The sequence below is a fragment of the Tachysurus vachellii genome, chromosome 25 (genome assembly GCF_030014155.1).
Source record: "Tachysurus vachellii isolate PV-2020 chromosome 25, HZAU_Pvac_v1, whole genome shotgun sequence".
In the NCBI taxonomy this organism is placed as follows: Eukaryota; Metazoa; Chordata; class Actinopteri; order Siluriformes; family Bagridae; genus Tachysurus; species Tachysurus vachellii.
Window position 1 is genome coordinate 13,705,628 of NC_083484.1, and position 15,078 is coordinate 13,720,705.

At 38.1% G+C, this 15,078-nt stretch overlaps 1 protein-coding gene and 1 long non-coding RNA gene across 3 annotated transcripts; both read right to left on the reverse strand.

Annotated features, from left to right (window-relative positions):
- Nucleotides 1–967: 967 nt before the first annotated feature.
- On the reverse strand, nt 968–6,915 carry LOC132840283 (uncharacterized). The gene is made up of 3 exons (XR_009647798.1): nt 6,847–6,915; nt 2,944–3,031; nt 968–1,960 (listed from the first exon to the last, which is right to left on the reverse strand). It is a non-coding gene; the product is annotated as an uncharacterized LOC132840283 (long non-coding RNA).
- Nucleotides 6,916–9,859: 2,944 nt separating this feature from the next.
- On the reverse strand, nt 9,860–12,912 carry hmgn2 (high mobility group nucleosomal binding domain 2). Of its 2 annotated transcripts, none has more exons than XM_060861467.1 (6): nt 12,718–12,912; nt 11,401–11,436; nt 11,159–11,188; nt 10,988–11,038; nt 10,699–10,761; nt 9,860–10,422 (listed from the first exon to the last, which is right to left on the reverse strand). In XM_060861467.1, exons 1-6 carry the CDS (start codon nt 12,730–12,732, stop codon nt 10,387–10,389), a joined length of 231 nt encoding a protein of 76 aa, XP_060717450.1. In that variant the 5' UTR covers nt 12,733–12,912; the 3' UTR covers nt 9,860–10,386. The 2 variants fall into 2 exon arrangements, with proteins under 2 accessions (XP_060717450.1, XP_060717449.1); XM_060861466.1 differs by having other exon boundaries at nt 10,699–10,764; nt 12,718–12,890.
- Between the last annotated feature and the right edge of the window lie 2,166 nt (nt 12,913–15,078).

A 15,078-nucleotide genomic window follows, 5' to 3' on the forward strand; every position in this document is an offset into this window, starting at 1 on the left:
TAATCATGACAAACGACACCCGATTCTACCTGTGAAGCGAGTTAAACTTAACCTTTAATTGACTATCACAGGAGTGTACGATCTTATACGGAACGAGCCGGTAGGGTGCAGGGTTTCATCCCAACCAAGCAGCAATCACACCAATAAGAATGGACACTCCTAGACTTTAAGGTGCATGTTTGGAGCAAAAAGCTGTATGCTCATTGGCCTTTGGTTGATATTTATGGACATCACTGTAGTAAGGCAGCAGTTAATTCCATAGAAAAGGAAAAAGTGTCCAAGTTTACAGTCTTACATTCGAATCAGAGTCACACCTGATTCCACCGGTTTCATCTTGGTTGGAAAGAAATCAACAGCCATTTCCGGACAAGACTATACACCGTATACACGTTTGGACTAAACCTCTGGTGCAGAATATCTGACGGACTTAAATGGAGAAGAAACAACTGCAGAATCACCGTCGTGTCTGTTAAAAATGGTGATTTAAGGAAATTAGGCACTATAATCTGTATTTTGGCAATTACCAATTGTCCAACACCATGGCACTTTATAGTGTGATAAAGGCACCAACACATACAGCACAGACCAGAACACTGCTCTGTTTTTTTTTTTTTATCCTTTGCTAACATAGCTGATTTCCCCACAGATCATTGACTCCTGCACACCATTTAGGTGCTACAGGACAACTAGACCAGTATATAGAGGAAGTTCACATATAACCACTTCCTGTGTATCAGATGGCATGTTTCTGAAGGCATACAGGATATGATTTTGCTGAGCCAAATCTTATGAGAAACAGAAGTCTTTTAGCTGACTCATTTTACCTAGAGCAAACTAAATTTCATCAAATATAATCTGACCAGCAAAACAACCTCCATCCGCTTCCTGTCAAATGGGCCAGTCCAAAGATTTTCAAGTGAAGCAACAGATATGTTTATGTAACATTCTAGGCTATTAAAAATCCCAAGAATGTCACTTCATGTGCTTTTACAAATATACAGTACAGCTCTCACCATGCAGAAACCAAGAACGATATTTAGAGCCATATTTTTTCGCTCTTCAAATCAATTCCTTCCTTTACAGCCCACATGTCACCATCCTTGTCTTTTTCAAAATGTTCACAGCTTTATTTAGTCAAGTTTTAAAAAAAATAAACATACATACATTCATACAAGTAATTTATCACATATTGGATTCTTTAAAATCTTCACACACGTGCACTTGTTAACATCCCTTTAAAGTCTGTGCTCAGAAAACTCGACAAACATGGCTACTTATTAGTACAGTAAAAGAAATCGAACAAGAACAGACCTTTTATTTCATATAGTAGTGTAGTTTGGTACTGCTCTACCAGTGTGGGTTTGAAGGATCCCTGTGATACCTTGTCTCCATTTTGGCAGAATTAAAAATATCCCTAGTTTTCAGTGATCTGCTACCAATAGTTTCTTGATATATAGGACAAAGTGTTTTCCTGTAAAACGCATTTATTCTATGGCAAAGTACCAACTTCTTCTGTTTAAATATAAATCATTGAGAAGTAAGCCAAAGCTTTGTTCATTGGTATTAAGGAACCCTGAGTAATGTACCAGGGCAACCATCAAGACCCAGACCGCGTCTGAATTTTTTTTTTTTTTTTTTTTTACGCTGTTCCCTAAAAACCCTGAACTCGTCTCATGCTGACTGAACCCAGAATAACCAGGATCAACGTTTTGTAGTGTAAAAAGATTGCTGGATAAGGTCTTCAAATCTCCATCTCTGATGTGGCTTCTATGCCTTTTTCCAGGATTAAATGGCTCTTCGTTTATGGTCATGTTCAGGGCACAGAGCTGCTTTGCACCTTCTCCGTCATCTGTTTGGCACTGTAGTAGGACAGGCTAAGACCCATAATGGCCAGCATCATGGCCATCTGATTAAGGAAGCGGTCTTGCGGCTGAGACTGAACGTCACCGGCTACCTGCCTCTGCAAAAGAAGGTTTAAAATTACAAACTGGGGTTTTAAATAATAATTAAATAAAACAATCTTGACAAGGTATAGAGTTAACCATTATCTATGTTAAAATTATTTCTGACTGCTACCATAATTCAGGATACAAACAAATACATGTATGGTACAGCACATGGTGCATGGTTGATTTATTCAAATGAATAAAATCAGTTAAATCAAGCAAGCCATTTTATATTCAATAAAATTTCAGAAATAAAAACCATCCATCTCCATGGATACAGTATTGTTCATAGATACCGTACTGGATCACTGACTGTTTAATGAGACTTGAACAATTTAATCAAACAGATTAAAACAGGACCATAACAAGAAAGGCAGCTAAGCCGATTACAACTGACTCTACAACGAACTCTTCACAACCATAAATCTTAGACAAAAATAAAAGACAATACTCAAAGCTGTGTTGTTTTCGCACCATTATACATTTCAAACCATGAGAATAGCAAACGATTCAGGCCGGATGCACTCTAGCTGGTATTTCCTAAGTTAACAGAGCTCTTGTTTGACATACCAGTCCCATTATCCTGAACCCAATGGTAAGCCAGTGTAAGATTAACCCTTCACCTTTTAAAAGCAACCTGGATCCCAATATGCCTTCACGCAGGAATCTCGCCATCAGTGGTTCAGTGTGTCTATATATATATATATATATATATTAATGAATATGACGACCATTAGGACAGAAAATTCACCACTACACGAGATCCTGACTAGTTCAACTGCACAAAAGACTATTGTCTTCTACCCACACAACGTTGTTACTTTGAAATACATTAACTTTAACAATATGCTGACCTGCAAACAGGGTTCAGTATTTCAGAGTTAATGTATTTGAAAGAATCTGAACTGGTTGGTTGTTTATGGAAACCATTCCACTGTCATAGAGAGACAATTTTAGTGAAAATTTCAAAATTGTCAAAGACAATCGACACCCGTACCTGCAGGAGACGGAAGTATCCAGGAGTCAGGCGTCCCAGTCTGATAATCATGTCTGCTGGTTTTGGATAGAATGGCACTAGGTTGGACCTGTAGACAAAAAGAACGAGAAACGGATGGCCAAAAAAGCTTTGAGTCAAACTGCCAAAGAACAAGTGGAGCATTTAAAAGACTACGATCATTTTAACCATTAACACAAAAACCAGCAGCATTTTATAAGCCATGCTTACAAGACTCGCTTTAGTCACAGGTTGAGAAAATGAGCGTCTCTTGCCTTGGGGTAAAGTGTCAAACCAAAAAAAAAAATCAAGCTGAGCCTGAACTCGGACACCCGCAGAGAGGCAGCTCTGTGTCGGCATGTCACCGACTTCCATGTGGTCTTGGTTTCTAACCAACGATCCCCGACCAACAGCATAAATATAAGGGGTGCGTGTTACATAACATTTTTGTTCATGGCTACGTCATCTTGACTAAATTTAACAGGAAATCGAGCGAAACATTTAAGAATCCAAGGAAGTTTGCAGGTTTAGAGGTTTTAGAGGTATGTATGGAAGAGGCAGGAAAAGGTACACATCTACATGTCCAGGACTTCACCAACCTGATTGCCTCCCCCACTCTCGCAAGAACAGGAGGTGAAGTGATGCAATAAAAGAATATACGCTTAGGAATGTTCCTCCAGGGTTAGAAAAAACACCCAAAACACTTCCAGATGTCACCCGAAAACCATCAAAACCCTTTGTGGTTAGAACAAGTAATACACAGACTCGAAACTAAAGCATGAGGAACTGTGGAAACGGTCAAGAGCTCCAACCCTTTATAAAACCCCCATCTCAGCCAATCATAATGCAGGACTCTTTTTACCTCACTCTGACACACATAGTTGAATACACTGCCAGCTGTCAAAATGCATCAGGCTCTCTGTGGCAGCACCCACAACAGTACACAAGGAACAGAAAAGCCTCCGAGCTTTGTCGCACAGGGTTTCCTCGTGTGCTCAAAAAGACAAGCAGTGTATAATGAAACAGTGTAGAACAGACTTCCAGTTCAATCACCAATCTTTCCAGAGGAGCTAACGGCTAGCCCATGCTAACAAACGCATGCTGGAATCCTTCATTGTATACGCCGGACCAGATGGCTATTTTTAGAAGACTTACCATTATATAACCCTCCTCCTTTCCATTTTGTGATTGTTACAGTAAAAAACTTTGCTAGTCAGTCACATGATGTAGCAGGGGTTGCTATTAAACTGAGCAAGCAAAATAGTTGAACGTCTTTAAAGTACCTCAGATAAGGGGAGAAAGGCTGAACGCTTTCAATGAACTGGAAGTCTAAACAAAAATAATAATTTAACAAATTATTACTTCTTGTAAATTCTATTTTTTTTTAGACAAAGTAAGAAAAAAAATTCTTGTAAATTCTATTTTTTAGACAAAGTTCGTGCCAAACCTACCATGTGAGGACTATCTACAGGACTATAAAGTGACATTACCATCCAATCACTAGTTTCAAAAACTTCTTGAACCCCAACCACTTTGGCAAACCCCCTTGGCTGATAAGATGCACAGACTCGCTGTTTATATCATCTTTATCTAAATAATGGTGCATTTTTGGCTCCGGCTATGCCAAGAAGTGCTTTGTGTCAGGAATTTTAAACTTGCTCCTCTGACAGTGAAGTAGACAGAATACACTGAATGCATGACAAGAACCTCCCACTCCTTCCTTCTACCAGTTTGTACCTCCCTCGCGCCCCCTCCCATTCCCAGCTCACGTGTTGTAAGCGTGCGGACCGCAGTTGCCATGGTTCACCCCATTTAACAATATACCCTCTGCAACATGGCTTTCATGAGCGTCTGCGAAACAGGATTCTCTCTCTAGCCATAAACTGTGGAAGCTCCAGATTGTGACCAGTATTAGTGTGACTCAAGGATTTATGAAAGTTTGAACATGACTATACACAACCAATCTCAACTATAAACAGTCTTTAAAAATAGCTAGCGTTTAAATATGCAACAAAAAGCAAGTTCATCTGAACCACCGTTTGAATTAAACCATCGTGTTCAAACCCCTTGAGACAGAAAGGTGGTTATAAGGGTTGTCCCAGTGAACTGATTCAAACCAAATACATGAAGTGATCACATTTACAGTGTTTGTAGGTTGTACAGTGTTAAAGAAAAAAAAAAATCAATTTAACTCCAAACAGGCTATAACTAGGTTTGTAAAGTTTGTTGTAACAAACTTTGATGTTGGCTGGTCAGAGCAAGTATTCCCAAAAGCCCGTATGCTAGGATGCCAATACTTTTGGTGCAAGTGGTAATTTTTTATTTGGGGGTGGGGCTGCACGTGATGTCGTTACATCACTGAAATTCCCCTCATTGTTCTGAGTGTTTTGATATGTTACATGTCAATGTTGTGGAAAGTTTTTGGATTTTGCATATTACGGGGGTGGGTCTGCGGATAAACCCGAAAGGCCAGTCGGTGCACCAATTTAAACCTTTGTCCAGAGTATCACCCTAAAGAAGCTGGACGAGTTTGGCGTAGATAGCTCGAAAACTTGCCGAGTTATAAACCTCTACATTTTATAATGGGTGTCTATGGCAAAAAAAAGGCCACTTTGAGACCCGGTACCGTGAGTAACAAACTTCAGACCAGGGCCTACAACATATCCGATTTTGGTGCATGTGGCTCGAAAGCCCTAGGAGGAGTAGCAATTAATACATTTATGTCTAAGAAAAATAAGCAAAACAGAATGTTTGCTTCTACAAGCCAACATAATAAAAGGTGATAGTGTGCAAACAGTTGATGACTTGGTATTAACATGCTAATGACTTCAAACCTATCTTTAACATGGCACCCTTTAACATGGCTAATAGTACAACCTTCAAGCTTGTGAAACACATTCACAGCAAGTTTGATTAATCAGATTAAAGCCATCCTGGCAAAAAGGAATCTATCAACCAAGCATCTGGTACAACAAAAAGGCTGAAGCGACTCAGTGGAATAAATAAGGACGAGATTTTTTACAGAATCCTGCGTTTTAACTGGAGATGAGGAATCAATTCTACTACACTCCTTGAGATTGACGCACATATTTTTGGGCTGCTTTCGTTTGAAAACGATTTGGTTCAGGATTCAGAATCATTCCAGAAAAACAGAATGAGAGCAAAATCACCAGGTAAAAGTTCTTAAAACTGTAACCAAATTGAAATTCTGTAAATTGTTGTGTGTTGAGAGCTTTATTTTCCTGCACAAACGAACTATAAAAAGAGTGCTACACACCTAAACGGTTGTTTCCTCCCCTCTCCTCCCCCTTAGAGTCAAGTCCAAATTAATCAATTAAACAAGAATCCACACAAAAGACTCTTTTCTTTTTGCTATTTTCAACAGATATTATACTTCTATTTTGATGTTATAATAATCCTTGGTTGCTACCAAAAAGGTACAAACATAATGCTTGCCCTTTTTTTTTTTATTATTTAAACCCCCTCATCAATTAAAACAAACAAAAAAAAAAAAAGGAGCATTGAAATATATATATATATATATATATCACACATTCATTGCTCCTTTGGTTGTTTTTTTTTTTCATTTTTTTTTTGTTTTAATTTATGAAGGGGTTTCAAAAAATTTAAACTAGCAAAATACAATACAATACAATACAATACAATACATATATATATATATATGTATGTGTGTGCGTGTGTGTGTATATATATATAGTCTAAATGCACAGTTTGAAATGCATATTCAAAAAAATGCTAAAAATTCGTAACTCGAATTTTTTGTTCAAAAAAAACAATAAACAAACAGTGCGCGAGCTCGTCATTTGATGAATGAACGTAAAGCTTCGTGTTTATAACATTCATGACACACACGGAAAACAAACGTGGTTTAAGTTTGTATCTTACCTGAAAGTGTGGACGCTGTTTGTGAGTCGACAGGCGAGGAGAGTGGACGTGTGTGTACGTGTAAAACAGACGTTATTCAGCCTGCTGGTTATATAGAAAAGCGTCGCTATAGACTATACGTAAGGGGGCGGGGCTACGGAGCACGCGCATACTTAATGAGCAGTTTAATAACAATGAGAAGATTGTTATTGCTTATGACCAAAATGTTTATTTCTTCAGTTTGTTCATTCTACAAGCAGCTTTTAAATAACTAGATAAAAAAAAACACACACACAAACTTTTTTTGGGGGGGGAATAAACGGAAAAATAAAGTGTTTGGTTTTCTTGGTTTACTTGATGTTGATGATGAAACTTTTATTTTTTAAACTAGTCTTTATATCTTTATAGGAAGAAAGATATATATTTTGAAGAAAGAAAGAAAGAAAGAAAGAAACAAACAAACAAACAAACAAACAAAAACAAACTGTGATGTTTTGCATATATAAAAAAGAAAGAGAGAAAGAAAGAAAGAAAGAAAGAAAGAAAGAAAGAAAGAAAGAAATTTTGAAGAAAGAAAATAAGAAAAAAGAAAGAAAGAAAAAAATTGTGATGTTTTGCATATAGGAAAGAAAGAAAGAAAGAAAGAAAGAAAGAAAGAAAGAAAAACAAACAATTAGCAAAATTGCCTAAAAAAATGGACAAAATGCTAATTATTTTTACTTATCATAATGATAAGCAAACAGTTTGTGAACCGAACAGTTATCCTTTATCATTTCTAAGAAATACACTTCTTTCCTGATTATTTTTTGGCACCTAATATCTCTGTATGTGGAGTGAAGCTCATGTCACCCGTTAGTTATTAGAATAAGAGAAAATTCCCTGCTCCAGCTATTCAGCTGCATCTTCAACTTATTCTTAATGTGTGCTGTTAAAGCTGCTTAGTAAAACCTCAACACACACACACCCACACACACACACACACACACACACACACACACACACACACACGCACTCCACCCAGCATTATACAATGCCTTTTCATTCTATAAATAATTACACAACTATAGGCACAGCCTGGGAGGAAGAGCATTTTTATAGACTGTTGCTATTCTCATTTAACTGCCTTGACATGGATTCTTTAGAAGTTTTCAGAGACACCTAACATATAATATGTCCTCTGTTGCATAACAGAGACCTATATATACTGAGTACAAACAGAGAATAGGCCATTTTTATCATCCAGTGCTGGCGCTGTAGGGTTCCTGGTAGTCAGTCAACGATTTTCAATGATACAGGATATTTCACCTTGATCCAACTATATCCAATACAATCAAAGAGTTGAGCAGTCAGTGTTTGTGCAGGTTCACCGGCAACCTGGGCTCTCTGGGATTTGAACTCACAACCATACATCCATACATGAGTACAGAACCTCAGCAGCTGAGCAACTTCTCAAACTTGTACCTTATTTCACCTCATCATTAGCAGTTACAGATAGCAGTTTTTCCTTCAATGTAAAACAGTGGTCTCTAGTGAAATACACTAAAACAGGAGACATGTTTTCTTATCTTATTGATCTTAAAGTAAAGAGGCCCAGATGTTCAGCTTAAACAGGATGTGGTAGCTCAGTGGTTAAGGTGTTGGGATACTGCTCGGAAGGTCATGGGTTCGAACCCCAGGTCCACCAAGTTGCCACTGCTGGGCCCCTGAGCAAGGCCCTTAACCCTCAGTTGCTCAATTGTAAGTCACTCTGGATAAGGGTGTCTGCTAAATGCTGTAAATGTAAACATGCCGTGTGTTTGGGATTATATTTTAGCATAGTACCTTCTAGAACTCTCATATATAAAGGATTAACAGGTTTTAACCATTAAAATATATCATCAAATAAGGATGAGATTAGGATCTGAAAGACAATATGTCTTTCGATAGGAATTTAATAATATAATATTATTATTATTATTATTATTATTATTATTATTATTATTATTATTATTCCTCTAATAATAGTCTCTAATTATATTAAAGGGTAAAGGAAAAAAACTTTTGAAATCAATGATTTGTTTTAAATCTATACATTTTTAATATATAGCTTTAGATTCAGACATTCAACCCTGAAATAAGTGATATATATGTAAGTGTACAGATAGATAGATAGATAGATAGATAGATAGATAGATAGATGGATGGATGGATGGATGGATGGATGGATAGATAGATAGATAGATAGATAGATAGATAGATAGATAAAGGATGCAAAAAATATTGTTTAACCGGCATTGTCTTGTCACTTTCTTTTCTTTCTTTCATTCTTAGTTTTTTTTTAAACCCATAGATGGTCTGCTTTTCTTTGCTTCTATTGAAGACCTTTAATGTTATCCTGTCCTCTAGTGGTGCAATTTCAAATTGCATAAAAGGCCCGTAGGAGATAGAAGGCTTCTTTTGACCTGATGAATCACAGCATTAGGGAAGAATAGACCACAATGTAAGCAAGAATGTTTAAAATAGATTTCCCTGATATGAGAGTATGATATTGGTAGCCAAGGTTACAAGGATATTGGGGGGGGGAATCTACCACGAACGACTTGCATATCATTGTGATCTGATTTAAATCTGAATATTTTTGGTTTGCATTACCCATAATGCAGCCTAATAGTATTGTTAATAATGGTATGTTACTAATAGTGGCACCAGTGAGATTGTGGTTTATTCCTTTAGTCAGCTCTATTACCTCCTCATATTTACACTCTGCTAAAACAGACCAGCTTCCGATGTTTCAACTTTCACGTCAGATCCTCTACCAACACAATCACTCATGTAGATTGCTGAAGTTATAGTATCAAGCTATTTTTTTAAACATATGGACAAAACGCAATAATCAGGCATAGCCATCTATACAGTAAATGGCCCTAATAACCTCTACAAATCGGTATACTATATTGTAAAATAAACCAATAAACGGTTGTGAAACGATCATGATCTCAAATGTATAATGCTAACAAACCGTATTGATATCATACGAGTAGAAATGCAAAGTGTGCACATTTTCTGAAATCTTTATTTTATTCAAAACCATTTAGAACAAGTGATTTTAGGAGTCACAAATCATCTTTCCAATATTGGCGTATATAACTTAGAATAAAAACAACATTTTTAAACAGCTTGAACATTTTTAACAGCTTTTCATATTATGAATTTATCCATGGTTGACCTTTTTTCAAAATTTAGTGATTGTTTTGCCTCAACTGCGTTAATAAAACAATGCAAGAATTAAAATACAGTATTTCTGTAAGCACACGAGAACAGTTTAAAACACACTATAGCTGCCTTATGAGAATGTTTGGTGTCTAAAATATAATTAAAAACCCAGAAAAGTCCAGGAGATTAAAACCAATTAAGCGAGGGCAAATTATTTTAGCAAGGGTATAGGTGGCTTCATTAAAAATGGACATGAAGGCAAACAACAAACTATAAACGATATTCTTAATATAAAACTTGGTAAAAAATAGTTATTTCAAACTGTACAGTCACCAAGTACACAGAAGCATTAAACAATTGCTTGGCTTTTCATTTGGCGTCTGCTGCGGCTTCAGCCTTTTGCGCCTGAAAGAAAGAGAAGAGAAAAGAAAAGGAATTACCATGAGGGACAATTGCAAATGTACATAAAGCTCTTCGTTGTACGGCTGGATTCGTGCTGAAGATATTCAGGTGAACAAAACTTACACTGGGCTCAGTATGTAAAGCTTCATTTGCATGTCAAATGACTACTAGTGACATTAGCATTTTTGGTATTTTATTATAAAGGCACCCGCAATCTGTTTAATGTATATAATTTGCATAATAATGCTGTGTTAATTGGGTAAAGTGTGTTTAACTCACCTGCTCTGCCTTGGCGTCTCCATTCTCAGCAGGATTTGCACCCTTCTTTCCCTTGGCTGCTTTTTGCTGTATCAGTTCATAGATATATTATTACTATCATCATCATCATCATCATCATACATGTAATTTGTACCAACGAACCTTAATCTTCAAAGTGGAATTTTTACATAATGAAGTATAATTGCCATGTAATATAATGTATAATACACCGTGTAACAACATATATGCGTGTACGTGTGTATTGCTTGTTCTACCTCAGAAATAAATTGTATTATTATAAAGGTCTAACCTTGGGGGCAGCTTTCTTAGGCTTGGGGGCTGGCTTGGGAGGAGCAGGTTTCTACAATAATGAGGAGCAACAAATAAACAAAGTCAAAATAAAAAAATAGCAGAGTAAAAATGTCAAAATAACGATTAAAAAAAATTTGCTTAGGAATTAAAGAAATCGAACACGACATACGGCAGAGAGTCTTGCAGAGCGCCTGGTTGGCTGCCAAAGAAAGAAGAAAGACACAGTGATCGTTAATTACTCAGTAACGATTGCTTTTAGAACTTTCCAGAGATATCGACAAAAGAGAAATTAAAATAAATGAGTGAATATGTGAAACATTTTTATTCCTCATTTTTTATACATATCTGCTTATATTTTATATATATATATATATATATATATAAAAATAAATATAATGTAACACCACACACCTCTTCCTTGACTTTGGCAGCCTTGTCTCCATCAGCCTACAAAATCAACCAGAAAATTTTTTAGTACAATTTCCAAATGCACATTTTGAACTAAAATTAAAAATACAAACAAACAACCCAAAAACTCGACAGAATAAACCACATAAAATATATTAAAAAAAGATTTATTATTAAATTTAATAGAACCCGACACACAAAGCAACTAAAACAACTGTGTTTGTCTCAGCCATTCCACCATTTTGTCTTTTTTTTTTTTCCCTCCTTATTTTTCTACACATCTCTAAGCACTCGACTTTCCCGCGCTAATTCAAATTCAAATCTGAGGGAAGGCGCGCGCGACGCTTCCTTTCAAACGAGCCCTGTGTGCGCGCGCCTAATAAAACTTAACACACACAGAGAGAGAGAGAGAGAAAAAAAGTCTTCCGCGTGACGTTTAAAATTTAAATCTGTACATTTATAACGGTCGTAATTTGGCGGGAATATTCCCTCAATATGCAGAACGATACTCGCTACACCTACAGAACAAGCTATTTTAATGATATCTATATATATGTATATATTTATTTCATTATTATTTTTTTTAAAATATGCATAAACAAATCAGGGATTAGCTTGTTTTGTTTTTTCCCTCCTGACAGGTGTTCAGTGTGTCATCTTTCACAAGACGTTTATAACAAATGCTTTTATCTATTTTTATTTATTTTTTTAGAGGGAAAAAGTTGCACAAAAGCACCTCGTATTGATCACTCAACATTACTTAGCTTTAAAAAAAAAATTCAAACAAATTTCAAACATGGAACCAAACAACCCTAAAACTTTAAAACCCAGTCTAAAAATAAACCGAACTGGTGTTATTTATTCGTGCTTATTTACTTATCTTACTTGTTTGCTAATCGTTTTAGCTCTCTAATAAACCCTGTCAGCTGAACACACACTGACAGTTGATGTTACCTCCATTCTTACAGAGAAGCTAAAAGCCATAAAGCGTTGCTTCAAACGCCAAAATAAACATGATTCGACCTTTTAGATATTATTTTGTTCTCTCACATCGTGCAATAATTTCGTTTGTGATCGTATCTGGTGTCTAAAACGGTGAAAACAACATAAAAAAACGACATAATGGTGTTTTGTTGTTTTTTTTTTTTTGTTTTTTTTTTTCCCTCCACACACACACACACACACACACACAAACACACTGAAGCGTGTTAGCATTGACAGCTTTGTCTTGTAAATGGATCTCAGAACCGACTTATACACATAATAATTCTTTATTTTTATTTAAATATGCAGATTATTGTCATATTTTTAAGGTCTTACCTTTCTTTTGGGCATCCTGGCTTTTAATATGGCACGAAAAAAATCAGGAAAAATCGAGTTTTTTTTAAGGGTTAAGGGTTCAGACGTGTAACAGCGACGTGCTCTCCTTACAGTGTGCTAAATACAATAACGGCTGTGTATGTTTATTTAGTTTTTTTATATTGAAATATTAAGATAGGGAACCGGTTTAAACCAGATTTTACATTTCGAACTCAACTATTGGTTGCAGTCGTGGTCACGTGCCCTGGGTAGTGCTTAGGTTTTAAAGAGACATGCGCAAGAAAAGAAAATAAAGCAGGAAGGATGGTTTTAAACGGGAGGGGCGTTCTGTCGCTGTTTGTGTCGCTTTGACCCACATAGAAATATACACTACACGGCCAAAAGTTTGTGGACACCTCACAATAAGTCCCATATGTGTTTTCTTGAATGCTCCTACTCCAGATTTAGTGCCTCTTGAGTGTTATAATAAGATGCAGTCTTCTGGGAAGGTTTTTTTTTTTCCTAAGGTGATGGAGAGTGGGATTTTTTCTGTGGGGATTCGTGTTCGTTCAGCTACGAGAACATTAGTGAGATCAGACACTGGTGTTGGGTGAGGAGGTCTGGTGGCGCAGAAGGTGACGGAGCGAGGTTGTGGGGATTCGTGTTCGTTCAGCTACCAGAGCATTAGTGAGATCGGACACTGGTGTTGGTTGAGGAGGTCTGGTGGCGCAGAAGGTGATGGAGCGAGGTTGTGGGGATTCGTGTTCGTTCAGCTACGAGAGCATTAGTGAGATCAGACACTGGTGTTGGGTGAGGAGGTCTGGTGGCGCAGAAGGTGATGGAGCGAGGTTGTGGGGATTCGTGTTCGTTCAGCTACGAGAGCATTAGTGAGATCAGACACTGGTGTTGGGTGAGGAGGTCTGGTGGTGCAGTAGGTGATGGAGCGAGGTTGTGGGGATTCGTGTTCGTTCAGCTACGAGAACATTAGTGAGATCAGACACTGGTGTTGGGTGAGGAGGTCTGGTGGTGCAGTAGGTGATGGAGCGAGGTTGTGGGGATTCGTGTTCGTTCAGCTACGAGAGCATTAGTGAGATCAGACACTGGTGTTGGGTGAGGAGGTCTGGTGGTGCAGTAGGTGATGGAGCGAGGTTGTGGGGATTCGTGTTCGTTCAGCAACGAGAACATTAGTGAGATCAGACACTGGTGTTGGGTGAGGAGGTCTGGTGGTGCAGTAGGTGATGGAGCGAGGTTGTGGGGATTCGTGTTCGTTCAGCTACGAGAACATTAGTGAGATCAGACACTGGTGTTGGGTGAGGAGGTCTGGTGGTGCAGTAGGTGATGGAGCGAGGTTGTGGGGATTCGTGTTCGTTCAGCTACGAGAGCATTAGTGAGATCAGACACTGGTGTTGGGTGAGGAGGTCTGGTGGCGCAGAAGGTGATGGAGCGAGGTTGTGGGGATTCGTGTTCGTTCAGCTACGAGAGCATTAGTGAGATCAGACACTGGTGTTGGGTGAGGAGGTCTGGTGGCGCAGTAGGTGATGGAGCGAGGTTGTGGGGATTCGTGTTCGTTCAGCTACGAGAGCATTAGTGAGATCAGACACTGGTGTTGGGTGAGGAGGTCTGGTGGTGCAGTAGGTGATGGTGCGAGGCTGTGGGGATTCGCGTTCATTCAGCTATGCGAACATTAGTGAGATCAGACACTGGTGTTGGTTGAGCAGGTCTGGGGTGTAGTAGATGATGGCGCAAGGAAGTGGGGATTCGTGTTCATTCAGCTACAAGTACATTAGTGAGATCAGACACTGGTGTTGGGTGAGGAGGTCTGTGGTGCATTAGGTGATGGAGCGAGGCTGTGGGGATTCGTGTTCATTCAGCTACAAGAGCATTAGGGAGATTAGACACTTGGGTGAGGAGGTCTGGGGTGCAATAGGTGATGGAGCAAGGCTGTGGGGATTTGTGTTTATTCAGCTACAAGAGCATTCGTGAGATTAGACACTTGGATAAGGAGGTCTGGGGTGCAGTAGATGATGGTGCAATGTTGTGGGGATTCGTGTTTATTCAGCTACGAAAGCATTAGTGAGATTAGACACTTGGATAAGGAGGTCTGGGGTGCAGTAGGTGATGGTGCAAGGATGTGGGGATTCGTATTTATTCAGCTAAGAGCGCATTAGTGAGATTAGACACTTGGGTAAGGAGGTATGGGGTGCAATCCGCATTCCAGTTCATTTCAAAGGTCTTCGAGAACTTCTTCCACTCCAACTTTCACAAACCGTGGCTTCATGGTCCTGCTGGTTTGGACCGCTTTATTCCAATGAAAGGAAATTTTAATGCAAAATCATATAAAGGCGTTTGCCAACTTTGTGGAAACTGTTTGGGGAACAACCA

What these genes read in the sequence shown, in the direction of transcription:
- hmgn2 (XM_060861466.1), bottom strand. An exon ending in CTAAGAAAGCTGCCCCCAAG is followed by an intron (nt 10,765 to 10,987) that starts GTTAGACCTTTA and finishes GAACTGATACAG; the next exon opens with CAAAAAGCAGCCAAGGGAAA. An exon ending in GAGACGCCAAGGCAGAGCAG is followed by an intron (nt 10,423 to 10,698) that starts GTGAGTTAAACA and finishes TCTTTCTTTCAG; the next exon opens with GCGCAAAAGGCTGAAGCCGC.